Below are 27902 nucleotides of genomic sequence, written 5' to 3'. Positions count from 1 at the left end.
ATCCTCACCGACACTCTCATGCTCCTTCAGCCCCCTTGTGAGAGGCCCTGCTATGAAAAACACCCCAATGTCCTCAGCCCCTTCCTTGGAGGGGACACCATGCATGCAGCGAAGGATCCTGCAAATGCACTGTAGAGCCGGGACAGTGGTCATGAGGGAGGAGACTCCAGGCAGGAAGCACTGACAAAGACTAGCACCAGAAAGCAAACGGATAAGGCTAAGATAAGGCAAGAGTTACACAGAACCCTTGGGGTTCTTGGCCAACCCAGGGCTCGGTCCTGGCCACAGGTTGATGCCAGGTCACACGATTACCTTCTTGGTGCCCGGAGGCCTCCTTGAGGTTTGGCCACGCAATCCTCCTACATGCTAGGCTGCGCAGTCCTAGTTGGACAGCATGCAGGAGAATGGGTATCATGAAGGACATGTTGAAATAGGCTTCACTTGTTTTCACAGGCTAAGAGGGCTGAATGCAATAGGAAGGGGAGGGATCTCAAGATGCCAGCCCCAGGCCTGCCTTCAGCTCCTCACCCCCGTGGGCAGCACAGGCAGCAGGAAAGCCCACGGACTCTGCTTCTGGCCCAGCCCCTCCCTGGCCACCAACTCCCTGGGTGAGTCAGCTAACCTTCTGGGCCTTTGTTCCCTCACCTGCGAAATGGGAGAGAACCGGCCCTACTACCCAGGGCTGATGGAGCAAATGAAAGGTATGTGTGAACACACCTCAAGGTAGGAAATGCCACGTGAACGCTGTGACAAGGGGTAGGTTAGGGAGGGGGAAGGAGTAAAGGCTGTGATGCCCTGGGTTTGAATCCTGACGTTGCCAGATTTACTTCTTTACTTACTTGAAACTTCACTTATTCCAAAAAGTTATTTCAAGCGGCTTCCACACTGACTCTTGTAGCTGTGTGCTCTTGGACCAATTAACTAAGTTCCCTGAGCCTCAATTTGCTAACCTGTGAAATGGGGAAGAACCAAGGATTGTGGAGTTGTGAGGGTACATGGGACAGCCCCCAGCACGGATATGATCCGTGGTGTGGACTTGATGAACATCTCTCTGATTATTCTTTTCCACGGGTGCCTGGGACAGCTAGGCAGGCATTTAAAGGGGACAAGAGAAGCAACACACTCTTACTGCAATTTCCCAGAACATTCTGTACCGCTGGAGGAACATCTAAGAGAGGGAATGCATTTTTAAGACTGTATTGAAAAAGATAAGGGCTTTAAAAAGGCTAACTTCTCAAAGTAACACTAAATTTCTCAGCAAATCTGACCAGCCCCCAGGGTGATCTGACTTAACCACCAACCAGGGTGTATTATAAAGGAATGTTGCTCAGACATTCAACTTGGGGTTTTAAATTGGCAACTGCAATAAAGCATGACTCGAACGTCAAGAAAAACCCTCAATTCCCTTCCTGCCCAAATGGCCATTGTCTCCTGCTTTTACGTCCTGGGGGAAATTGGAAGTCTGGCCTTGATGAAGTTTTGGATCAAATTTCAGTTGGAGGGGGTCTCAGAAATACTGATCATCTTCTTTACTGCCTAAAACTAAAGAAAATGTACATATTTTTCTCAGGCTTTCAAAACAATCACATCTGAAACCAGGTCAAACATCATTCGCCTGGGAAAGCTTGTGAATGCTGAAAGGCAATAGGGGATATTGGCTGACAGGCTTTACAGTTTCTCCTTAAAAAGAAAAAAAAAAAAAACCAAACCATGGAAGGGAAAGCATCATGAGCACAGAACAGAAACAGGGCATCACTTTCCACCTACAGAAAGTGTGTCTCAGAATGGAAAGTTTTAGAGAATTCCACTGTAGACACCCATCTCATGTTTGGGAAAAGGCTGTGGTTCTTGCCACGGGCTCTCGACAAATGTTCCTACCAGCTTTGAAGACATGCGGTATTACACGCGGTCACGGCAGAGTTCCCTCGGAGACAAAGCTGTAGTCACTAGATCTCCCCTCCCCGCCCCCACCAGCATTTCTATTTAGCACTGGTGGCTCACAGGATCTCCATTTCCTTCTTTTTTTTTTTTTTTTTTTTTTTAAAGAGAACAGGGGTCTTTGATTGGGAAGTTGCCTAAGGGTTTTGACTTTCCTGAAGAAAAGGAGTTTTCATAGTGGTGTTAACGGGAGTTTGAGTTTTCCCTGAAAAAAGCAGCAGATAAAGCTCCTGCTTGGTGTTCAGAGGGCAGACCTTGGGCTTCTGTAATTGTCACATTCTGGAAAAGACCAAAACGCTGACTCGGCACGGCAGCCTGCAGGACTGGAGCGAGGGAGCAGCTTCTTCCTTGCCCTGGATAGAAATACTTTCACATGCTGTGATGTGGGGCCCTCTTGGCGAGAAAACTAATTCCACAGTCTTGGAATAAAAAAACTACATTGCTTTAGGGATCTCCCCAACCTTCTCAGTTTTCCCCTAAATATCTGTCTGGCAAACGCACACAAAGAATTTTCCTTAGCAAGCCACTGGTAATTGTATATTCTCTCTGCCCCTTTTTGCTCCAGGTCACAGTGCTCTTGTGTCTGGAATGTAAAATAGAACTCAAGACGCAATGGTGTAAAGGGAGAACCTTAATGAAAACGTCAGCTGCTACAAACACGGGGCCAGGGACTAAAGTAATCTCGTGTGAGGCTTTCAGCGATACCTTTCCTTTCCTGGCTGCTCTGACATTTTGTATTTTGCTTCATGGTCTGGGTTGCGGGAAGAAAATCTACTTGTTTCACACATGGGCTGGGGAGCTCTAAGAACTCAGATGTGGAAAAGTCTCCACAGATCATGGGCTCTTCACTCAGTAACTCAGACCAGTCAACGTCTGAACTGACCTGATGGATCTAGATTCCATTTTTTAAAGATTTCTGGAAACAGAGATCCAAACCCTCCCCACAGCCTCTTTGTTTTTCCGTCCCGCAAAGCCTAACACTTCTTCCTTTTGTCCAGATTGCTCCTGTAACGTAAGTTCCCTTAGGCTTGTTGAGGAAATTCAACATTACACAGAATCCTGATTGGGGCTGGGGGTGGGGGGGGTGGGTTCTGATGATTTTTTTTTTCTGGGTAGTGACTTCACAGACTCATTACAAACAGAATTATTCATGCTGCAGCCTAAATACTCAACCATACTAAAATCTCAAAGTGCAGGCACTGTTAGAAACCTACGTCATCCCATGCTAGATATATATGTATGCAAATGCATACATATGAAACTTCTGTTTACATGCGTTGTTATGACATATGTTAGCAAGGGATTTTGTTTTGGGTCATTTCTGCATCATCTCTGGGAGTCTTTGTGAAGACATGTTTCGAATGGACTCCCGGCAGACATGGCATTAAGGGGCCTGGGGACACGGACTGTCACTTCAAGGAGAAGGGAAGATCCGTCACAGCCATCCGCCCTGGGATGGCCTGCTTCATTTATCATCAATATCATCAACAGGATTTGTGCTTAATACATGGCCTGCTGAATGTCACAGAATGCAGTCACCTTCATCTTCCCAGCGTCTCTGCAATCTACTCTACTATTCTTTATTCCAGATGGAGCTCTGTGTCTCTAAGGAGCCACGCGGTAGCTGGGCACAGGGCACCTTCTGTGTGCTAACATTGGCATGGATGCGATCGGGCATGTGCCACTCCAGCCAGCCTGCTTGCTTCCCAGGGGATCACTTGATTACTCAGGTGTAGCAGACAGGAAAGGGGGCTCTTAGAAAGGGGCCTCTGGGACCAAACTTTGGCTAAATTAAGACTCTTACGGGTGTAGGCATTCTGAGGCAAAGTCTGTGTTTGGCCACTAAGGAAAGCGAGTTTAGGGAAGGCAGGTAGGTAATGAAGAGGAGTCCATAGAAGATATGGGGGATGGTTCGTAGAAAGTTACCCACAATAGTTGGGTAAGACTTTGTGTCACAAAAGTAGGCTACCCAGCCCTTTCTCAGATGGGGGCAGTTAATTCCCACACTTGGCTCTTCCAATACTGCTGGGAGCCTTTGGAGAACAGAAAAATCCCTGAGGAGGATGCACTAAGCAAGAGGAAGACGGCAGTGTGTGTTGTGCTCTGGGAGCCGGGCAATGGGCTGGGAGACAGGTGACCTGGCCGGACACTCTCAACAGAGGGCGTCTGCCTGGAAGCCCACTTCCCCAGGTGGACCCAGCTCTCCACCTGTGGGCCTCAGAAAGGACAGTGGGCTCTGAGCACAGCCCGGGGCCACCGGGTCTGTACCTGGGGGGCTGGCGGGGAGAGTGGTGAGAACTTATCAGGCTGGAAACTTGTAGGGGGGAGCTAAGCTATCAAGAACCCCCCGGGAGTGGGTACCAGTGTGCATGTGCATCTGAGAACAGGGGCTTATGGTGGCAGACCTCCTCTGGCTCCGCTGTGGCTGCTGCCATCTGGCCCTGGAGAGCCAGGTGCCCATAGTCACTGGTCATTTGTGAAGCCAGTCCTCCCAACTCCTCCGGGTTAGTAACCGACTTAGTCATCTGGAAAAAGAAAACAAGCAAGACATACACACACACACACACACACACACACACACACACACGGAAAAAAGCATGAGAACCATGTGTTAATACCACTGGAAGCCAAAGGGTTTCATTCACTTTTAAGCTCCGGACTTGCATTTGGGGCTGGAGAGGGCAATTCAAGCGAAGCCCATGCTGCGACGTGCACAACAGGCCAAGGCCCCTCTCAGGCCAGCAGGTCCCGGCGGGGCCAGTGGGCGACATGCTAGGCTCAGGCTGGGCAGGCCCTCACGGCCCACTCTGGGAGGTGAGCGTGGCAGCCCCAGCTGGCCCGGCCCCGCGGGTCACCGTGAAATTTCCCTTGGGGAATGCACGGGGCACAGGCCTCAGGCAGTGTCCATCCCTGGTCACATTCTGCTGCTGACCTGGTCTCTGGGAACCCAGAAGCAGGTCCCACCCTGGCAAGAGGGCATGAGGACAGGGCTATTAGGGAAATCATGACTGAGAAGTGATAGGTGACCCCAATATCTGGGAGGAAGATAGTCAAAGAGAATACAGCTTTATAATCAATTTGTGCCAAAGGATGACAAGGGTTCAGCCACAAATTTGGCTAATAGTCCACTGTAGCCTAAATGGTTGAGCTTTGCCTTTTCCTTATTAGGATGTTCAGTATTTTCTGGCTGCATCATAGAAAAACTCACCTAAATTTATCCTACTTAGCTAACACACCAGTTTCTAGATTTTCTTTGTCCTCCGACAAAACGCCTCTTAGTGCTCTGAACAGCAGCTTTAAGTGCCGCCCAGAAAGGTGTCCTTGTCCCTCCTAAGAGGGTCCTCCCACCGCACCTCTTCTCACTCTCAGGGGCATGAGAAGACCTTGACTTTAAAGGGCTTAAAAAAAAATGTTTTAAATGGCTCCATATTCACAGAGGCTGGATGGGAATGTGTAGTCGTCTAAGGCACATTTACCAGGAAATGTCACAGGCTTTCAGGTGTAGGCGTGGGTTTCCAAGGAACCCACGCTGAACCCCAAGAGAGGGAGGCTGCACCTAGCGCTGCTTCGTTTGAGCCCTACCACGCAGAGCACAGTGATTCTGCGGCAACCTGACGTGGCGAAGCGGGACCCTTGCCCACTCAGGGCCCAGGCCAGCTAACCTAGCAGCAGCTGTGCAGCCCCCGGCTGGGCTCCTGAAGAGCATGGGCATCAAGGCTTAAGATGGGCCTGCTGAGAATCTAGCCCAGGAGATACTCCAGAAACACGAGGAGGCCACTCCAAATATTTTCACCTCCTGCGGCGCTGTGCTCCCTGCTCAGAGGACTTGGCACGGTGGGGCTGCCTGATCGGACCTGCGCCCTACCCTGGACCCCCCCGGAGCAGAACCAGCTGGGGCCTGACTGCAGCTCTTTTAGTCCCTGAGATGGGCACTGCTGCTATTCCCCTTCCTGGCCCAAGTCCTTTTAAGCAACCACGAACCTGGCACAATCACTGAGTTTCTAAGAAAGAGCAGGGGCCAGGGAAGCCTTTGTGGTCCAAGCTCAACCTCTAGTGGACACAAGACTACATAACAGAATCACCCCGAGGTGCCGGCCTGGGGTGGGGGCAGGAACAGCTCCATGGCTCAGTGTCGTCCCTCCAGCCGGGGGGCTGCTTCAACTCTCAACAGCCTCATGTGGCAGCAGCAGAAAGGCATCTTCCCAAATTTTATTCCGTGTCATCTGAGCCTTCAAAGGTTAAGAGGAACTTTCTTATGACACACCCCTATTTATTCTTTGAGGACACCCTTTGTCATCTTTTGTACAACTTTTTAACTTATCAGGATAGCATTCTCTGTCTCTCAATGCCATTTTTATCTAAAGATGCATGTAATACAATTCTGATGGCAATACATCTTAGCGAAAGAAAGAAAGAAAGAAAGAAAGAAAGAAAGAAAGAAAGAAAGAAAGAAAAATTGAAAATTACCTCCAAAGGTTACATGCCTTCTGTTGTCACGGAAATTGTCTCTATATATCCATGCTGTTTCATTTTGCCTGAAAGACTGGCATATCTTTCTGTCCAAGGAAGGACTGTAACTGGATTCCGTTAGACAATCTCTATTCCACCCCACACGTCTTCTCTTGTACTGTAACTTTATAAAAACACCTCAAATCCTTTGCGAGGTGAAGAGGATTTTTTTTCCTTCCCCTTACCTCCAACTTCCTTCTCATTTTCTCTCCCTCCTTTGCTCCCCTGTCCTCATTCCCAAGTCTCAATTATCTGTAATTCCCTCTTGCAGCTTTTCCATGAAACAAGAGCTCCAGTGGATGGGGGTGTCTAGGCCACAGGCAGCCAGAGAGACCACAGATAAAGGACAGAGCTGGGGCCCAGAAGGAACTAGAAACACCAGGGAGTCTCTGTCCAACACAGACCCCGATTTGAAGACTCGGTGGTGGCAGTGGTGGACACCAGGGCAACCGACAGTGGGTGGGGCAGCTCTTTTCCTCTTACCATTTCCTGAGCTGTCACCGCAATGGCTTTGGAATATTTAACCACAGTTGTCTGATAGTCGACAAATGTTCCCTTTGGTTCTGGAGGAGTGCCTTCATCCAGCTAAAAAGGAGAGAAAAAGAACCCACATGTCAGGAGAGGACAGTTGAAGTATGGACTGTATTTATTAGAATCGGGAACTTTGAAAAATGGAGACGCCCACAGAATTTCTTCGGTTGAGAGTCAACAGTATCCCCCAGCTTCGGTGATAAGGACTTTAACAGAGGTGCAAAGACAGCACTCGGGGTACACAGGCAAGGGGGTCCCAAGCCTTGTCGGAGAGGAGATGGAGGGCATTCCAGAGGAATGACATTTCTGCCAGGTCTTACCAGGGGAATAGTTCGCTACATACAAAAGGTAGGGAAGGGGTCCCAAGAAGTGGATTAGAGTTCAAGCATATGGCGGTGGGCATGGGCCAGACACTTCTAGGGGAGTACAGAATGGCAGAAGATGAACTGGGAAAGGAGGCGGAATCTACGTCGTGAAGGGCTTCCCTAGGAATGGTGCAGTCCGCAGAGGTCTATACCCTGGAACCCTTGCTTCTGATCTAAGTTGGGGAAGACAAGGGACTGGAAGCACTAGGGAATAATTTGTTGCTCATCTGACTCTGAGAGCAATAGGAATTGAGAGATGGGAGAGCTCACTGTTAGGGGAAGAGCTGGGGCCAGTGGGACAGTGGCTCTGTCCCTCGAAGGGCTGGGGACATACTGGTTCAGAAGACTTATATTTGAGGCCTGGTTCCAGGGCTTATGAATGGGCCTCAAGCTGGTTGCTTAAATTCTGAGTCTCGGGTCCTTCGTTGGAAACTTCTTAGCATCGGAAGGTTGGAGTACACATCAACTGAGACCATACCTGGCCCAGAGCTACGTGAAAGAAGAGGAGAGGATGACCAGGATGATGAAGAAAATGATGATAATGTCAATGATGACCATGATGAAGAAAAAGGCAACATCTTCACCATCATCGTTATCACTACCGTCACCACTGACTGCTGAATGGTATTCCAGGTGAGGAGACAAAATAAGGAGAAATGAATACAGGAAGAGTGAATATAGTGAACGCAAGAGGGGGCTGTTGAGAGCAGTGGGAATGAGACTGAGCTGTCTGATGAGGAACCTTGAAATCATGAGGAAAATGGTGGGATCTGGGGTACACAACAACATATTTGAGAAGACCTTCCCGGCAGGTCTCTGCCAGATGGTTTGCAGTCGGGGCAGAGACTAGGGGCCAAGAGGGCACTTAGGAAACGTTAGATGGGGTCTTCAATACGAGCTCCATGTCACAAGCTGGCACTAACTACAATCTGAACCGAAGGAACATCTCTTTGCAGCCTATGTGTGATGTGGCTGCACAGTCTGGGAATGCAATTTCCATCAAAGCATCAACACAGACTCCAGGCTAGATTTTTCTGGGTTTCTTTATCAGGGATATAGCTGCTGCCAATGATCTCCATCACACTATGGGGGTCCTGCTGGTCAAATGAGGACTGAGTTGTGGACTCATTCACTTGGTGTAAACTGACTGGGTCCAGCAATGTGCCGGGAGACTTCATATGAACTATGGCCCAACTGCAAACACACCAGGAGCCGGAGGGCAGCTTAGAACACAACCTGCCAGTCCGAAGACAATGAGAAAGGGAAGAACAAAGCGGTCAATTTTTTTGGATGGATCTCAAATTTCTTTAGTTCAAAGAACTTTCCTTTGTTCTGAGATTACAGCCTTCCCCCCTTTTTTTGAGGGGGATGTTAACATGACCTTTCTTGTATGAAATAGTAGTGATGTAAAGAGTAGGCTTGTTTCTTTAACCTCCTCCCCTGGTCAGAAATAACAAAAAAACCCATCACCACCACCACCACCACCAAACAACCCAAACAAAAAACAAACAAAGAAAAGGTAGTGGGTCACAAAATCCCCAAGACTGAGAACCACTAACCTCACTGAATAGGGAAACCAAGGTTCAAAGAGCTTGAGTGCTTTGTCCAAGGTCACCCAAACCTGATTACTTCATATTAACCTATCAATTCCCCAACCTTCTGGTGCTTAGACACAGAGAATTCCAGGAAGAACCTCCACAGCAGAAGCACCAAAAGTGGCACAAATTACAACCAAGTCAGACTCAACTTTGGGTACACTCATTTTTTTCTGCCAGTCACTCAATGCCTTTGAGAATTTCAGACAACGACGCTGACAATACATCAATGTTGTAACCGAATAACCGAAACTCAGAAAACGCCCTATTTCTAACCCTTTCCTGCTTAGGGGCTCAAAGGCCCTGGAATATCCCTTAATACAAAGTGCACAGCAATGGGCAGGTTGGGTAGACTGAACAAGGGGAGAATGCTAAAGAGGCCCTGGGTAGAACCTTGGGTGTCAGGTCTGGGTAGACGGGAGTTTAGGGGTACCAACAAAACCCCGACTGTATACTCTGCAGAATGGAGGAAAGAACCCTTTTTCCTGGCCTCTGTGGTTCCTGTTGCTAGCAATTCCTAACTATTGCTATCAGGTAATGCCAGACTTCTCTCTCAGCCCTTCCAAAAGAGTCAAGAGAGTCCTGGGCTGAGTGGGAGAGCAGCGGCCAAGCCACTGACATCAGACAGTACAAGAGCTGCTTTCTTTACTGAAAATCCACCTCGATATGCAAGCCTCAGTGGCTATCAAAAAAAGGCTTCAAGAATCTGACTTCCATATTCCAGAGATTTATGGAACTCTTCCCTATCATTAGAGTCATTTGGAAAAATACCTTCTCCTAGGAAGAAAAAGGTTATCATTTGAATTTCTAACTTGTATTGAGAAAACTGGAGCTCCATTATTTAATATCCTTGGTACAAACATGGCTTCCTTTCAAAGCCTGGGTGTTCCGATGTCCTGAAAACCAAATACACCCACGGAGACTTCCCCAAAGGCTTTAGAAAGAGGGGGAATTTCACTCATTTTCTGCCAAACTGTCCATATTTGAGGCACGAGAAGCCCATAGCAGAAATTACCAGAGTGATCCGACAAGGCACATCTGGGGCGTCTAAAGCAGCCCCGGCATCCCCGCCCAGCTCATGCCTCTCTCAGTCTGGTAATGACTGCCTAATGAATGTTTAAGGGAAATTAACCTAATTATAGTTTCAGGCTATCCCCTCTTTATGGAGATACGAACCAACCAATCTTCTCTAAATTAGCAATTAAAGACCACTTATTACCCTGAAAAACCATAATAACGTATTCACAATCTGACAATGGACGTTTCAAAACACGGACAAAAATCTAAAATTCTTGGCTATGCTATCACAGAATGAAAATTAGATGTTGATGAACAACTGTTAATTTTAACGACTATCAAACTGACATGACTAGCGAAGGATTCCTTGAGGAAAGAGCAGGAGATACTCTCCAGTCACACTTCCCTACTGATCCAACTCAACCAAGGAGTCACTAGAGGAGAAATGATTGTCACGTTATCTTCTATGCCTGTTGCCTGCAAGAGTTCACTATGGGCTTTCATACATACTACTTAAGTGGTTTCTGCATCTGGTTACCAAAACCGTGGGGAGATTTAAAAGATCCAGAGATTCCTGGGACGCCTGGGTGGCTCAGTCGGTTAAACGTCTGCTTTTGGCTCAGGTCATGATCCTGGGGTCCTGGGATCGAGTCCCGCATGGGGCTCCCTGCTCCGTGGGAAGCCTGCTTCTCCCTCTCCCTGCCACTCCCCCTGCTTGTGCTCTCTCTGTCTCTGTCAAATAAATAAATAAAGTCTTAAAAAAACAAATCCAGAGATTCCTTAGCTCAACTCCATAGAGATTTCAATTCATCGGGGATGGGGTAGGGCCTAGGAATGTGCTCCCCATGATTCCAAAGTAGCCATTCCGAAGACCAGCCCTTGGGAATCCCTTCTTGTTTCCCACGACAACTCTAGGAGGTAAACAAGGGAGGTAAATACCTATTTCCATTTTATAAGTGAAGGAACCAATGATACTTTCTCCATCTCCATTATTTTTCCCCTGTGTAAAACTGGAAGACAGGGTGAGAGTGGCTTCCAAAAGTAATGAATGAAGAATCAAGAATGAGTAACATGTTGGACAGAGGAGAGGATGTGTGTACATTGATCAGAACCCTCAGGAAAAGAGGAGGGTCACTGGTATCCGCTGTGGCTGACCGCTCCTTAGAAAAAGCACCTAGGGACCACATCTGAGGGAAACCGAGGAGGAATGGGGGTCAAGGGGTGAAGGTGAGCACCTGGGAGCCCAGGTCTACCTTGCTCATGGCCTCTGCAATGGCGTCGACCATGCCTCCCACCAGCCCCACTTCACTGGCAGCTTCATTCAGTGTCACCATGATGTCATCGACAGCCTCCTTCATGAGCTGGGCGGCCTCTGTGATGGCATCGTGGGTGTGCTGGGCCTGAGAAGGGAAAGCGGAAAGAGGACTGTGAGAGATTTCCATAAGCAGAGGAAAATGGTGCTCAGTCTCCTTGGAAATCACTTCACTTCTTTTAGGTATAACCTTAAAAAGCACAACGTTATCCCCATTATGGAGCACCACAGTGATTTGGATTTTTCCTTTCCTTATCTTGGTACATTTGTTTGCAAAATCATTACAAATCAGAAAGAGAAATAGAAAAAGATGTCTTTTTCAATCAAAAGGAAAAATAAAATTGCAATATCAAACAGCATCTTATGACAGGACCAGTTTTAGGTTAGTCTGTTCAGGATGGTAGCAAGAGAACGCTGCTGATTCCCAATGACACAAGTTTACAGGTTTAGTTAAAAAAAAAAAAACTAATATAAAGGGAAAAACATGTTCACAACAAATGCACTTCTCTTCAAGGCTGCCCAGTACACTAGAATTCCCTTCCTGCAAAGAAGGCTGGATTATGGAAATGTAACGACATAGAGGAGAAATACATCTGCGGAAAGACGAAGAGCCTTTGGATTTATGTCACAGATTACACTGCCCTGAGGTTGGAGGGACGAGGGAGCAAAGTTCTCCAGGGACAGATGTTCTGCAGGCAAAGTCTCGAGCACTCACACATTACCTCTGACTGTAACTCGGAGATGCTCCAACACCTGCTAGGGCTTCACAAGAGTATCAAGCACGGAGAAGGCGCTGAGTAAATGAATGAATGGACAGATGCAACAATGGTAGTGCCAGGCTCCTTGAAAAAACACCTCTGATGGTAGCAAGATGCAGAAGGAGCCAAGATCCCACCATCAGAAAAACTGGGTTCTAGCTCTGGATCCACCTCTTACTAGCTAAGCGGTCCTGGGCGTGGCTTCCTCAGCACAGTGGGAATAACCATAACACTATGCATAATTCTAATGAGATGATGTGGATACATGAGCCATATATTTATAATAAGAGCAGTCTAAGGGCACCTGGGTGGCTCAGTCGGTTGAGCGTCTGCCTTCGGCTCAGGTCATGATCCCAGGGTCCTGGGATAGAGCCCTGCATCCAGCTCCCTGCTCAGTGGGGAGTCTGCCTCTCCCTCTGCCTTTGCCCCTCCCCATGCTCATGCTCTCTCTCTCAACTAAATAAACAAAATCTTAAAAAGAAAAAAAAAAAGAACAGTCTAGTAGTAGGTGCCCAAGCCTAGGGAAGCTTGACCTAATGCCAGGTAGTCAGCATCAGACTCGAGCTGCTCCAGGCACGAGGGGGCCCCCACGCAATGGCCACGGCTGCCCTAACGCACCTCACAGGGAGATGACCCTTCCAATACCCAAGAAATTGCATCTTCCCTTTGGTGGATGAGAAGGTAAGGAGGCCAGGGAGGGAAGGTAAATGGTAACTCTTTTGACTGGCTAACTGAAAGAGAAGAATTCTAAGAGGAGGCTGTGGGAGCCACGGGAACTGGCTCAGTCTGTGGAATGGAAAAGCCACAGGAATCCAGAAGAGGTCTTCCAAAATGACATGTGACGAGATGTGAAATATGCGGATCATTGATGGTGACCTCAAGGCAACTGTGTCAGGATGCAAACGCTAATTATTGACCATTATGACTAAAATTAACTTAGAAGTCGGTTAAGGCTCTACCTTCAGCTCAGGTGATGATCTCAGGGTCCTGGGATGGAGCCCCGTGTTGGGCTCCCTGCTCGGTGGGGAGTCTGCTTCTCCCTCTCCCACTCCCCCTGTTTGTGCTCTCTCTCTCTCAAATAAATAAAATCTTAAAAAAAATTAAATTAACTTAGAAGTTAGGAGTGACAAATAGCCCTGAGGGGCAAAGATCCCTTGACTCTTTTCCCACCTCGGATGGGGACTCGCTCTCCGAACTTCTTTCCTCCACCCCCTTTCCTGGCACAGTCCTGGCTGACCCGCCCACCCCCGTACCCCACAGCCTCCTCACAGCTCTACCCCCTCCCCATTGGCTGGCAGCAGCTGGTTCTATTGTGTTGCCTCCTCCCTTTGCCCTTTGCCCCATGCAAATCCTAGCCCTCTTTCAAGGCCCAGCCTCAATACCACCTCCTCCAGCAGCCCTCCTTGGATGGCTCTGTGCTCATGCTCTCATTGGCTTTCCTTTGGATTCCTGCAGCCCTGAGAAGCAACTCTGGAGTCAGAGAGTCACCCAGATGTGAAGGCCTCAGAGAAAAGAATATGGGGAAAATGAGATTCAATACTGGAACAGGATAGGGCTTCTGCTCGGCTCTCTCTCAGGACACGTGCCTGTGTTCCTTGGCCTCTGTGTAAGGAGGCTGGCTGTCTTGAGGCTTTGTGCTGGGCAGACTGCACGATGAGACCACACAGAGCTACAAAGGGCTGCTCACGGAGCCCCAGCCCCTGAACGTCTCCATGATGGCAGCTCAAGCACCAGACCCGGGAGCGACCGACCCTCAGGTCCCTCAAGTAAGTCCCAGCCACCGTCTGGCTGCAGCAGCAGGAGGGACTCTGAGTGAGAACCACCTCGCTGAACTCAGTGATCTGCAGACCCACCCGAGATCAATCTCAGATGGTGTTGTTTTAAGTCACTAAGTTTTAGGATGGCTTGTTTGCAGCAACAGCTCACTGCGACAGCCCCTAAGAAGGGCTCCAAGACCAGCCTTGGGGTCAGAGAGGACTTCTCAGAGGAGGTGTCTGGGCTGAAGTTGAGACCAGTGTCCAGCAGAGTTGATGGGGTGAGGAGGGGGTAAAAGGGAGAATGTGCCGGGCAGAGGACACGGGCTGTACAAAGGTCCAGAGGCAGAAAGGATGTGGACTGTGAAAATCAGCTGACAAGTGCACTGTATGGGAAGTGCCTGGCATGGTGCCTAGCATACAGCTCCTGCCTCCTCCCGTTACCTCTTCCTCAACCCTGCCCCCTCCCCAACTAGACCGTGTGCTCCTTGCCAACAGTTGGCTCTGCTTCCCTCTAGAAGCACAGGGTTTGCAGCAAATGAAGGGGTGGATCAAGTCGCCAGGGGGGGCTCATGTAAAGGGTGAGACGTTCATTTTTACTTTCACAGGTATTTTTTCTTTTTTAACAAGGATACCCTTCACAGGCTGTTGGTGCAAATTTCTCCTCCGGAGAGGCTTGTTTAGAAATAAATGGAACCATCTGTTTCTCTGCTGCCTACCAGGCATGGATAGCAGAGCTGAGGGCCCAGAGAGGGCTCATGGAGAGTCAGAGCAGGACCTGGCCCTCCCTCCCTCCCTGCCCTCGAGCGGTCAGCTGGGCTCGAGCTCGCAGCAATGACCTGCCCCAGCTCTTCTGACTGGCCCAAGAATACCCAACGGCATTCGGGTGGATGCGGGCAAGGTGCCAAGGGCTAGTGTGTACTCTATACAGCACAAGAGCCAGCCTGTGGGCCCAGCCAGCTGCAAAAGCTATGTTCTTGTATCCTGGGTCAGGTATCTGAGCATCTGACAGACAATGCCTCATCCTAGGTGACAGGCAGGGAACCGGAAGCCACATCAAACATCAAGGCCCGGAACAGCAGGAAGAGCGACCAGCTGCCGCCACTCCTGAGGGGCTCCTCTGTGCCAGGCACTGTGCTCAGCGCTGCTGTGCATAACCCGTTCGTCCCCCCAGCCCCCTGGAAGGCGAGAGCTGGACATTGTCCCGGCCAGGGACCCCTCTGACAGTTGCCATCTGAAAATGGGAGCTTAAGCACGAAAGCTTATGGATCTGGTGGCCGACCAAGGCCACCGACTGGCTGGCCATCTGCTGAAATGATGCCACTGGTCAAAGGGAAACTGAGCAGATGGCCAGATCAGGTCAAATTTTTCAGCACTCACTGGAAAAACAAACCTTAATCTAGGGAATATGCCATCTAATTTCAGCTTTTCCCCTCCAACATGGTGCTTTTAAATAAGGTGATGGCATCCAAGTACCATGTGGAAAGGCAAGGGGCCTTAGGACTTGCTACACGCCCAAAGTTGGCTGGGACCCCCTCATTCAGCACTTGCCGCCAGATGAGCCCAACCCCGGAACCTCACCTGGGTGTGAAATGGTAAAACATTTGGCTGATTTTTGTTCTAGGTTCTTAGGAGGGAGGCTTCAAGTGCTTAGCATTTCCCAAGTGATTCCGGACTGCCTCTGTGCTTCATGGGGGGCTCCCTGACCACACATTAGTTTAGGCTAAGAAGGGGACTCATGGTGGTCCGTAGGCAGTTTCAGGGGCTGGCCACGCTGGAGAGACCAACCATGTGATTAGAGGGTTGTGGCTTTGAGCAACATAATATCGGCCTGACCTCGGGGGATGAGAGGGGGCTGCAGACTGGATTATTGATCATATGACTAGAGTCAATCAATCCAGCCTACATAACAAAATCCCAATAAAACTCTGGGCAGCAAAGCTGGAGTGAGCTTCCCCGGTTGGTGATGCACTAAGGTCTCACCTACTAAAGCGAGAGGGTGACACATCCTTGGGACATGTTTAGGATGCCCCCAAACCTCACCTTTTGCATCTCTTCTTTTGGCTGGTTTGTAGCCTTTATAATAAAACGGTAACAGTAAGTAGAGCAATTTCCTGAGTCCTGTGAGTCATTCCAGCAAATTATTGAACCTGAAGGGCTAGAGAGAGCCCCCTGAATTTGGAGCCACCTGGTCAGAGTGAGGATGGACTGGGAACCTCGGAGCTTATGGCTGGCACCTGAATTGAGGGTAATGCCCTTAACCTGGGAAATCTGACCTGATGCCAGGTAGTCAGCATCAGAATCACACTGCTCCAGGCACCAGGGGGGCCCCCACGCAGTGGCCACGGCTGCCCCAACGCACCTCACAGGGAGACGACCCTTCCAATACCCAAGAAATTGCACCTTCCCTTTGGTGGATGAGAAGGTAAGGAGGCCAGGGAGGGAAGCAAATGCCATGGTAACTCTTTTTAACTGGCTAACTGAAAGAGAAGAATTCTAAGAGGAGGCTGTGGGAGCCACAGGAACTGGCTCAGTCTGTGGAATGGAAAAGCCACGGTCCAATCACGGATGGTTGTCTTGAGTGTGTCAGGATGCACCCTCTCTTAGGGATGTGATGGAGGAAACGGGTAATTTAGGTTGATGGCTGATTTCATGGTACAGAGAAGGTAAAACACAAAATGTGCAGAGTGCTTTGCTTTTGATGATGGAAGTCTGAAAAGTGACACTTCCTGCACATTACCCTCTTGAGAGAGCACCTCACACAAGTATTGATGAAAATGGTAAAATTAGAAGGTGTGTGTTTCTCTAAATCTCACTTCCAGTAAGATGATCACCGGTAGCTCAAAAATGTCAGCAATTCTGTGGAACGCTCATATTCGAGCCGAGTGCACGTTTCTGGGCAGAAGTGAGGGCTGCTATCCCATATGGGCTGAGGAAGGTCCAAGAGGCAAGTTGTGGAGACGGCAGCGGCAAATCCCAAGACTGCTCTCTGAACTCCCTGGAAAATGTAAAGGACACTTTCTCCGCACCGGGGCATCCAAACCTACAAAAACACATCCTTGCTCTTGGCGGTCCCAGAAACAATTACCTTCCCATCAGCTCTCGCGAGGAGTTCTCTAGGCCTGCTCCCCTTCGTTCCACATATTTAAGTCACAGACCGTTAACGGGTCAGCTGAGAGTCTGTGAAGCCTCCTCCAATTACGCTGGGCCTCTCCCAGGGCCGCTTCCCCCAGCTCCAATGGCAAACCTCATCTCTACCACACAGCCACATCCAAATCACACACACCAGCCACCTGAGCACACGATGTTTCAGACACCCAAAGACACAGTAGGCGCTCAATTAAGGCATGCTTAAAAGCCCACCAGCAATCTGGGAAGTGGACTCAGGAGGCTCAACAATGAGGTCATTATTTTAGATTCTGGAGGGGCTCCTTGTTACTGCTCCTCACAGCACAACACGGGAGAAAAATCAGACTCGGTTCTTTTTTGGAAACATGTCTGAAGTCTACTTCCAAGGGAGCCTTATTTCTCTATTATAGTGCTTCAACTACAAAGCCCAGCAAAGCAGGCATAGACATCACAGGAATCTGGAAAATGGGAGAAGGCCACAGGGGGTTGGGGGACACAAGTCAATGTCAGCAGAAGGGTAAAAACCAACGAATAATTAGAACTGCCCAGCAGTGCACAGGGCTGGGTATCTCCTGCCGGAGAAGCAGGAGGGGCCCTTCAAGGAGGATGTAGGAGGGAGCTGGGTGGGGCAGAGGTGAGTGTGGAAGGGGGCTCAGTGGGGCGAGGGTGAGGCTACCCTGCAAATGCCTCGTGATCGTAGGACTCATTAACACCAGGCTCTGGGGCTGTCCCTTTCTTTTCTTTTCTTTTTTTAATACCTACTGTGTTAGGCACATTATCTCAGTCAATCTCTATAACGACCCCTGAGAGGTATTCACTGTTAACCCCACTGTTTAGATGAGGAAGCCAAGAAATGAAGTAATTTGCTAGCAAGAGGCAGAACTGGGATTTGAATCCAATTATGTTGGACTCCAAAGCCTACCCTCTTTTCCACCACATCAGAAACACTGATGATCACTGAACTGCATTTCCTCAGCACACAGTGACACACAACATCTAACACATACATACACACATCACCTACGACCTAGCAAGTAACACCGAGGAAATATTTGCCCAAAGAATAGCACCCAAGGTGATTAAATCTGTGCACTAAGCCTCTTAAGAAAGGACCTAAAACCCAGCTTATGGTGGCCTAGGCATCCTTTGTGACGAGCCTGTCAGGGTCTGCAGACAGAGCATAGGCTGAACGCAGGATGCCAGGGAGTGGAGAGACCCAGGTACCCGTCCTGCCTTTACTCATCATGTCTCAGCCTGTCACCAATGCCTCAGCTCAGTCACTGAAGGCAAGTCCCACTCTTGCGTCCAGCCACCATTCCCAAGCACAGGATGTCCTGTAAAGCTTACAGTGCTGACTACACATGCTCCCGACCCTGAGTTTCTTGGTATAAAACAGAATTCTGCAAGGAGCTCTGAATTTGCAGTCCAAGCAGACGTGCTAATACCTTAAAAACCCAGAAAACGCCTAATTGGAATTATTCTGCCGGGACTGAATCCTCTCAGGTCGGGGTGGAGCAAGGTGCCACTCAGCCGTGGAGAAAAGACAACCCGGAGCTGGGTCTGGAAGCGAGTCCCACTCCGCCCCACCCCGGCCTCACCACTGTGGCAGGTGCAAAGGGGGCTGGGCCACCTCGGGGCACCTATCGCTCAGTGATTAGTCAGAAGGGCATTCTTGTTCTTCTTGCTCAACCTCACCATTTCAGCAACAAGCCTTTTTTCTTTCCGGAAGACTGAGAACAACTTGAGGGCGCTGGCTGGCTCTCATTATTTTTAGCAGCCCAAGAATTAGGCTCTTAATAGTTGCCAGATACATGATTGGAAAAACTGAACTCAGAAAACGCAAGTCTAAGACATTATTCACACTGCTACCAGAGCGGTGTTTCTCAACTCTGGATGGGTTGTAAGTCCCCACTGCTTACAAAAAAGCCCAAACGCCTTAGAGTGTGGGAGAGGAGGGCTGTCACAACACCCCCCTGGTCGTCCCCACTCTCCGTACGTTCCATGGACATCAGACTGCACGCTCTTCTCCAAAGATACCTCGATCCTTTTGTAACCCTACGCACACCTTTGCATATGCTGTTCCTCCTTGCCAGCATGCCTCGAGCCACCCTTATGTGCCAAATAATTTCTTTTTCTGAGACCGACTAGCCACATGTGGCCTCTTGCTTGCAACTTCGCTCAACCTCTCTCCGGCCCTTGCTTTGGGCAGTCGGCCTGTGTTTCCAGAGGGTGTAGGCTCAGTCCTGACTCGACATCTACCTCTCCTGTGATGTGGGATGACTTACCTAAGCAGTCTCAGTTCCCACGTCTGTATAATGGGAACCTTCTTACAACATGGGATTTTTATGAAGATTAAATATCAAGAGGACATAAAGTAGAAGAGGTGACGTAGAACCAGCACTCAGCAACTGTGAGCTCTAAGATTACTATTGTGTGATTCTTACTCTTACTCTAGAGTCTTCCCTGCTATACCAAGTTATCGATGTGAAGACTTAGAGCTGCGACAAAACACGCTAAAAAGAACACGTACATAATGGGGATTCCTATAGCTTGTAGGCAAGTATCCCACACAAACTGTTCCAGCCTGTGTTCCCACAGTGTAGTCTGCTTAAGTGAGGACCCAGGAAATTCAGACCGACTATGTGGAGGCACCTGCCAGAAGGTACAAATAGCAGGAGGAGCCTCTGACCTCCTCTCAAGGTACCAGAACCCTGGGGGAACTTATAAGATGGTTTCACAAGTAAAATAATCACTCGGACGCAAATATCACCCCTGAGAGAAGATGGCCTGCCGTCACCATCTTTGGCCACTTCAAGGAGCTGGGTGACAGACACATCGGGCTGAGGAAATGTTCCCCCAGCAAACTAGTAAGGGAGATTTTCATATGCAACTGCTGATGCAAGACAATAGAAACACATGCCATGGGTGACCTTGCCCCACATTCTGATTTGAACTTGAGTGTCAGGAATGGAAATATCCAAATGATATTCATTGGAAAACAACTGGGCTTTGCTTTGCACAAGCTGGGTGTCAACACTGAGCAGGTGCCTGGCAGGTATTAATTTTTATTCCTGCAATAACCACACAATGTTTTCCTTTCCCAAGGACGCTTGCCTACATATTCTGACATGGAAAACATAACTTAACAAAAAGGCTTAATTATTTATTAAATATGTATATATATCTTGATGTTCCCCTTAAAGATCCCCGTGAAGGCCAATCGTAGATTCTTGCCCACCTTTGAGTGGGAAGGCACATACTATCAACCAAGAACTGGAGAAATTTTCCTTGGAGGGACTCAATATTGAGGAATACTTGATGGCTTCTCAGCAGCCCTAGGTGAGTCCCCGGGATCCCAAACTGTACCTTGGGGTTTCCTCCACCTTCTTTGGCTGCATACAACATCTGCAGGGCAGATTCTGCGAGCGTCTTGGTCTGGTCCAGCACCGTCATCTGCTGCTGATGATCCACAATCTTGGAGGCGACACCGACTGCAGCTAAGATCAGGGGCTCAAAGTAGCTTGCCAGCTGGGTCACCTTTCAAGACAAAAAAGCCACAGATGCATCATGTAAATCCATGTATCTCCTGTAGGGGCCCCACTAGTGGAGACGGGACTGGGACAGGCATGGGATGACGCACAGTGAGAGGCAGACCCGCTGAAATCCACTTTTGTTGTTTCCTATTATTAAATCCACTGTCATGAGTTAGAGTCATCATGTTATACATGAGACCCTGAGAACTTACATCACTCAATTTTACTTTCAAAAGTACTTGCTTGTTCACGAACTCTCGCTTGGATTTTACTTCCTCTGGCAAGCTCTCCGTCCCGTCTCTCATCATGGCAGAAGCGTTAAGAAATTTGTTCTGTGATCCAGCGTTGGGTGTGAGACTTTTACAAATTTTAACTTCGTCAACAGCAAAGCTTTCGAAAGAACCAGAGCTGAGCATCTTATGAACGCAAAGGAAGGGGGCGGGGAGGGGCAGGGGAGCAGGGCCGTTGAAAGAAGCAGCCTGACAGCAAAGGCTTTCAAGAAGCCAGCCCAACTGCCCTCTGCCCTGAGCGTGTCGACCTAACGTGGATTTGCATTAAAAGTGAACATGATTTCACATCGGTCCCAATGTTCTGTTCGTGATTAGTCCAGTCCGGGAGAAAAGCCAGATGGCAAAGCACGGTTCTCGCTGAGGCCTCCGTACTCAGGGGCGCCCACCAGCTGGGCAGGGTCATGTGTCACAGACATTGCTTGGGCACATCCCCCATGCCAGGCTTTCTGCTACAGGCTGACCATGCTTCATCTAATCCCCACAGCAATTCTACGAGGTATACACAAATGAAGAAACCAAGGCTTAGGTGAGTGAAGTAACTCTTTCGACCCCAAGCAGCCACGATGTAGAGCAGTGACAGGAAGCAGGTATTCTCGTCCACAGCCCAGGCTCCCACCTTCTGCTCCACTGCCTGCTACTTCTCATTTTCAGTCCAGCTCTGCCACAGTTGTAATACTGGAGTTTAGAAGTTTATTGTTTGGTATTTGTTTGCGGCTCTCTGAAGTATTTAAAGTAAAGTCCGAGCGTAATACAGTAATGCACATCTACCCAGCATCCAGAATGTCAGCTTTTGACATTCGCTGTGCTTGCTTCAGACACCACCATCTATTCCCGCTCGGATAAAACACAGTGACCCTGATCACGCTCTTCTGTTCCGCTCCTCACTGTGTGTGCCAATTACTACTTGCTAAATTATTTCCATCAAGCGTATATAAGTTCAAGCCTTTAGCCAGCAATTTCCCTTAATGCTTCTTCCCATGATGTGGATGAAGAATGAACGTGATGGGGCCGTGGGCAGGAAGGCCACAGAGCGTGAGTGGTGCGGTCACTGGGTCAGAAACGAAGCAGGGGGCAGGGGTTTGTGGGGCTGGTGGTGGTTGGGACAAGGTGGGAGTCCAAAATACGAAAGTTCATTAGAGCTAACAATGAGACACACCATGAGCCAGCAACCAACATACATTTACTCTTTTATCCTCGATTATAGTTCTCTTACAGATGGTTTTAAAGCACCTGAACAGGGCTATTGCTGGCCTTTATGGTATTTTGGATGAATTTTAAAGGGGCTCCCTATCCTTGGGGCAGACACGACTGATGCCAAAGCACACGACTTGGCTGGATTTTGGCCCTAGTCTCTGCCTTGGCCAAACACCTTCGTGTAAGACCCGGCCTGCCTAACTCCAGGTACCAGCCCTCCACATCCCCCTTGGATTTCATCCTCTTCTGCTGGAAGGGCACTCGTGCCTCCACCAAAGGGACCACAGTGCAGTGATGGGTCATCAGGGGTCAGGGCTCATGATGGGTCCTGTATGTTTTAAAGGAATTAAGACGTTTAATGCATTAGAATCTTACATGTCTTCTGGATTCATTTTTCCCCCAAAGATTTCATTAATTAACTATTTAGAGAGAGAGTGCCCACAAGTGGAGGGGAAGGGGGAGAGAAGGAAGCTCAAGCAGACTCTGCGCTGAGCATGGGGCCCAAGGTGGGGCTTGATCTCACGACCCTGAGATCATGAACTGAGCCGAAATCAAGAGTCAGACGCTTAACCGACTGAGCCACCCAGGTGCCCTTCTAGATTAATTTTTTTTTAATTTTAAAAGTACATTTCATCAATGCAACTGTAAAATGTCAAGGGCTGCTGTGTGCTGAGAATTAAATACAACTAAGCTGGTGCCCTCATGGAGGCATTATGGTTGGTGATGGAGAGAGAGAGCTCCAGTGTCAGAGCCACTGGATTTGAATCCTGTGTGTCAATTCCTTAACGAGAACTCTTAGGCAATCTGCTTCCTATTACCAAACTTCAGTTTCCTTCTCCATAAAATGGGGATGAATAATAGCACTAAGCTCCTTCAGATTGTTAGAAGAATTAAATGAGCATACATACAAGTACTTAGCACAATGCCTGACATGTAGTAGGCACTCAATAAATGCTAGGTGTCATTATTCTTCATGGATTGTGGGCAAAAGTTTTTGAAAGGATGTGCTTTTTCCTGTACTTAGGGAGCTTAGCAAAGACTATAATAACTTCTGTTTTCGAGACATGACAGAATAGGAAATATCCTTACATGGGTTAGCACAGAAGTTAAAATAACACAGAATTTTGAGTACTTGGTACATGATGTTTCCCTAGGCCTAGGGTGGCAGAAAGGGTTGAGTAGTGGTCCCCCAAAAAGGTATGTCTGTGCCCAAATCCCTGGAACCTGTGAATATGATCTTACTGGGAAAGAAAGGTCTTTGCAGATGTATTTAAGTTCTCCAAATGATCACCTTGGATTACCTGGGTGGGTCCTAAATCTGTTAAGAAGTATTCTAATAAGAGACAGAGGAGGGGAAGACAGAAGAGGAGGAGACACCGTGACCACAGAGGCAGAGACTGGCATGATATCATAGTGAAAGAACACTCAGAGCCACCAGAAGCTAGAAAAGCAAAGAACAGATTCTCCCATAGAGCCTCCAGAAAGAGTCTGGCCCTGCGGACACCTTGATTTTAGACTTCTGTGAGAGATTAAGTGGCTGTTGGTTTAAGCCACCCAGTTTGTAGTAATTTGTTATAGCAGCTCTAGGAAACTAATATATGTGGTCTGAGAATTTGCATGTATCACTCCCAAGTGATCTGAAGCTGATCTGGGACCCCACCTGAGTGTCATAATGAAGAATGGGAACCAGGTGGGGATCAACTCTCAGTCCGGGACTCCCCTGGATAGAGGGCCAGAGGCCTCCTTCGTCCAGAACTCTCCTTTAGAAAGTAAGACGGGTTTAGCCAAAGGGCCAAGAGTAAATTTGTCACTCAAACGACACAAATATATTATTTTTCTTTTGATGCCACCCACTGACATAGGAATTAATCTTCTATACTAATACCATATGGGCAGGCACAAGGATTGTTGCTGGAGAAATCTAGACATATTTTCTTACAGAATTTCTACTGGAATCAAAAGTAACCACTGAAATGAAGTCTGGCTAGTCTGCTAGACTTAGTTCCCTGCGGCAGACATGTGGGCAGTGTTCCGGCCCCCCAGGCCAGCCCTGGAGGCTGTTAAAAATCCGATTTTTGCCCTCTCTATCCTGAGGCACAGGCTGCTGGACAAGGCAACTACCCTTGAAAGATTTGCAAAATGAACCCCAAAGAGGCAGAGCATGAGTCAGTACTTATACAATGCGGGTATGAGCTCTCAGTTGAAAGGCTCCTCTGGAGTGGGCTAGGGAGGCCTGGTTGTCCAGAGTGAAGTGTGCAAGTTTGCTCTGCTGCTTCATGTGTGAGAACAGGCACTTTTAGAAGCCATGGAAGAAAAATGTATCCCTAAAGACGTGAGAATGAGGCCAGTCAGCCAGGGACAAAAGATGGCAGACAGCAGACTAGCAATATCAACGTTCATCTCTGGCTCATCCAGCGAAGGTCAAGAGCAACAGATGACTGTAAATGTCTTGTTGGCTGGGAAGTCCGGCAATAGCCAGAAAGGTGTCACTCCAGTTTCTGTTTGAACTCTAGGTGAAAACAGATCCTGAAGTGGTCAGTGATCAATCTTGTGCCCCGCCCCCCCATCACTCACGCACACCCTCAGCAGGATCCCCTTGGGGCACATTACCTTATGTCCCAGCTGAGCTGCTTCTCCCCGCGCCGCTGTGGCGATGGGATCGATAAGGTGCCCGATTTCCTGGACCACTGAAGTTAGCTGCTCCTGCAGGGCCTGATAAGGACAGAGAGCTGTCAAATTCACCCTACGGCAATTCACCACGTAGCCACACTGATTTAAAAATAAAAAGGCCCACGCAAAAGACAAGGGAGGCCATGAGAAATGGGTATCAAAACATCCACTGTATCTATAATGGATAACACCTCTCTTGGGTGAGCCATGTAGCTACCACTCCACCCCGCCCTTCCCAGGGATCCTCAGCTCCCCTGGGCTAGAGCCCCCACAATTCCAGTGAGTGACACAAGGCAAGCCCAAAGAATACTTTTCCTACTGGCTGCTCACTCACACCAAGCACAGTGTTAAGTGGTGCTGCTGGTATCCTTACTTTCAGTTATGCAGCATAACTACTGGAAATAAGGAACCTTTCCTTCCAAGAAGAGAAGACAACTTTGTTTGAATGGGGAGAGCTAACGTGAGGTCTGGGGAAATGTCCAGGTGGCTGTGTCCTCTGAACTAAGAACCCCTTCAGGGAGGAGAGGAGGGGAGAAAAGGGTGATAGGAAAATGAGATCAGCTCTCTGAAAGCAGGACCATTTCCCAGACAGCACACTGTGAAAATGGCAGGCGAGTTACCCACTGGGCTCAGCTCAGGCTCTAAGTACATTGTATTTGGTGATGTGAATGCAAATATTAAATATCGCACCCCCAAGGTATTTCTTCTCAGGTTTGAAAGAAGAACTGAACTCGTGCCGTTAAGAGATGAGGCCAAGTATCTGGATGATGCTGGAGTATGAGGGAGATGGGGAATTTCAAGGTAGACATTAGTAGCTGGTAGCAGGACAGATCAGATCCTTTGTCGGACTCTTCCTAGGAAATTTGCTTGATGGATTCAGGATTAATAGATCACAGCACTGGACATTTTAGGTCTTCACATGCCAGCATGGAACAGGGTAATTTCTGACAAGGTGACAATGCTCTGCTTGCCAGAAATGAGACTCTGGCCCGTGCTGCTTTCCCTGTGAATAATACTGCATACAGGCTGGGGGCTCTGGGCAAAGGTTAGTTATTGAAAAGAGCAATCTAACATGCCAAATGGTAAACAAAGTCCTCGGGATACAAAAGAAAAAGAAAGACAGAGATAGAAAGTTGGATGAAGGCGGAGAGAAACATCTAAACTTCCAAGGATCTTATTTAGTTCACTATCATCTTTCTGCTCATCATGTGATTATAGTCAAGAATGCAAGAATAGGGGCGCCTGAGTGGCTCGGTCAGTTAGGTGTCTGCCTTTGGCTCAGGTCACGATCCTGGAGTCCTGGGATCCAGTCCCACATTGGACTCCTTGCTCAGCGGTTAGTCTGCTTCTCCCCCTCCCTCTGCTCCTCCTCCCACTCATGCTCTCTCTCTCAAACAAAACAAAACAAAACACCTAAAAATGCAAGAATATTTCAGCAATGTTATCTTATTACAGATGGCTTATTAAAACAAATGTGGTAATAAGTAGGGAGCACACATAGTTCAAAGGGAGGGATTTTCTTTCTAGGGAGGAAGTGAAGACAGAGGATATGTCTTGGGAGGGGTGGTGAAAGGGTGGGGGTGTGAGGGGGAGGTTCCGGGGTGCTGGTCATCTTTGTTCCTTGACCTGGGTGCTAACTAAAGGCTGTGTTCAGTTGGTGATAATTCATCAAGCTGTGTACTTATGACATGCACACTGTTCTGTATGCAGGTCCCTCCTTTAATAAAAGGTTGACAATAATTGTAACATTCTGCACAGGATGAGAATATTTCTTCTTTCTTTTCTTGACAGTGGGGGAGGAGGGCAGAGCTGGAGTAAAATCGACAGCTCTATTAATAAAAATGAGCAAGACCAACTCTGGGCCCACTGCTTAGAGACAGCGGGCCTAAGTTCACTGTTGATGAATTCAGGGGTGGTAAGGGAAATGTCAGTAAACACAGCATCCATATTTATTAAGCAGCTCCTGAGTGTCAGGGACTTTTGACAGAGAGAAGGAAGAAAAAATTGGCCAAAAAAGGCTGTGGCTCTGAATTAAAAAGATAATGCAAACGGTTCCCAACACTGGATATTGGGTAACTTAGGATAGAATCCTTTATCTCTGAATGGACCAAATGTGTAGAGTTTAATACTAAATATGCCATTTGGTCAAAAAAATGCATTGATAAAACGTGACAAGGAAACATTCAACATTTATTGCCTTGGCCTGTTCTACTGATGTGTGAAACTGAATATGGTAACCCCACCTTACTGACGCACTCTCATTTGACATTGATCATTTTCCCCCAATTGTCATTTCCACTCCAGCAGCACACGTGTTCCTTCACCAAACCCTCATTCCCTACTCATCATCTGCCTTAGTCCCTCAAAAAACTTCCCCGGTGGGTTCCAGGAGAAGGTGCTTCAATGACAACATGCTAGCATCAAAAAAGTATTTGGTCCCATTCCTCACCCCCTGAAGCCTGATGCTGAGAATGTTTGGCTCTTCCAGAGATCTCTGATCTGGCCACAGAGCCCCGGCCTACCTCCACAGAGATGTCATCCCTTGTGGCCAAGCTCTGGCTGACAGCTGCCAGCGAGGCCTGCTCAATGTCCCGGATGCATCGGTTGATGCCATCAATGGAGTAGTCACACTCTCTCTGTCCAGGGGCCTTGTCCCTGGAAGGAACAGGGCAGGTCAAATAGATTCCTCAGAGTTCAAGTCCCACAACTTGCTGCAGCACTGGTGGGCTGGGAGCCCCTGTCTACTTTCTACTGGGTTTGATTGCTGTATTTAAGGAGTGACTCTCTGACCCTTGCTTGGGAATGCCTCTTTGCAGAGCCCATGCATTTCTTCATATAACACTTGTATTTATTTATTTCTAGTGGGAAGGATATGATGCTGTTCCTCATTTCAGGCTGATGAGAGGCACCCGCTAATCAAACTATTTAGACGGCACTGGCTTAAGGATACGACCCTTATTATTATATTTTTTTTTAAAGGTCAGTGCTATTTCCAGTGCAATTATACTGTACTCTCTACATTGCATACAATTCACAAAGTCCTACGGTAGGAGTTAAAATATTTAGTGGATTTTTCTTTGTAAGGCATTGGGTAAGAGAACAGTGGTGGTGAGTCTCAAAAGCGATCAAAAAGCAAAGTATAGTTAAGGTAAAGGATGCGTTCCATGTCCTGGGGTATTAACTTTGGTCAACTTCAGAGATGTTATACCAACTCTGGGGATTTTTCAGGTTCATACTATCGCCCAGGAGTTCAGAGATGTCCAGAGTCACTGTGGGACCTAGAATATTCTTCTTGCCTTATTAGCAA

At 48.3% G+C, this 27902-nt stretch overlaps 1 protein-coding gene across 1 annotated transcript in view; it reads right to left on the bottom strand.

Moving 5' to 3' along the window:
* TLN2 (talin 2) overlaps nucleotides 1–27902 on the bottom strand; it is a 203228-nt gene that overhangs the window by 53953 nt on the left and 121373 nt on the right. Inside the window, exons 37-42 of the mRNA XM_028100406.2 lie at nucleotides 27118–27250; nucleotides 24536–24637; nucleotides 20275–20445; nucleotides 11209–11355; nucleotides 6931–7032; nucleotides 4344–4463 (exon numbers count right to left, since the gene is read on the bottom strand). Of these exons, the coding sequence (XP_027956207.1) occupies nucleotides 4344–4463; nucleotides 6931–7032; nucleotides 11209–11355; nucleotides 20275–20445; nucleotides 24536–24637; nucleotides 27118–27250 (775 nt within the window). The remainder of the gene's footprint in view (nucleotides 1–4343; nucleotides 4464–6930; nucleotides 7033–11208; nucleotides 11356–20274; nucleotides 20446–24535; nucleotides 24638–27117; nucleotides 27251–27902) is intronic.

The sequence above is a fragment of the Eumetopias jubatus genome, unplaced genomic scaffold (assembly GCF_037043125.1).
Source record: "Eumetopias jubatus isolate StellerSeaLion01/CBP00866 unplaced genomic scaffold, mEumJub1_p1.0 scaffold_7, whole genome shotgun sequence".
In the NCBI taxonomy this organism is placed as follows: domain Eukaryota; kingdom Metazoa; phylum Chordata; class Mammalia; order Carnivora; family Otariidae; genus Eumetopias; species Eumetopias jubatus.
This window is presented reverse-complemented; position numbering and strand designations above follow the sequence as displayed.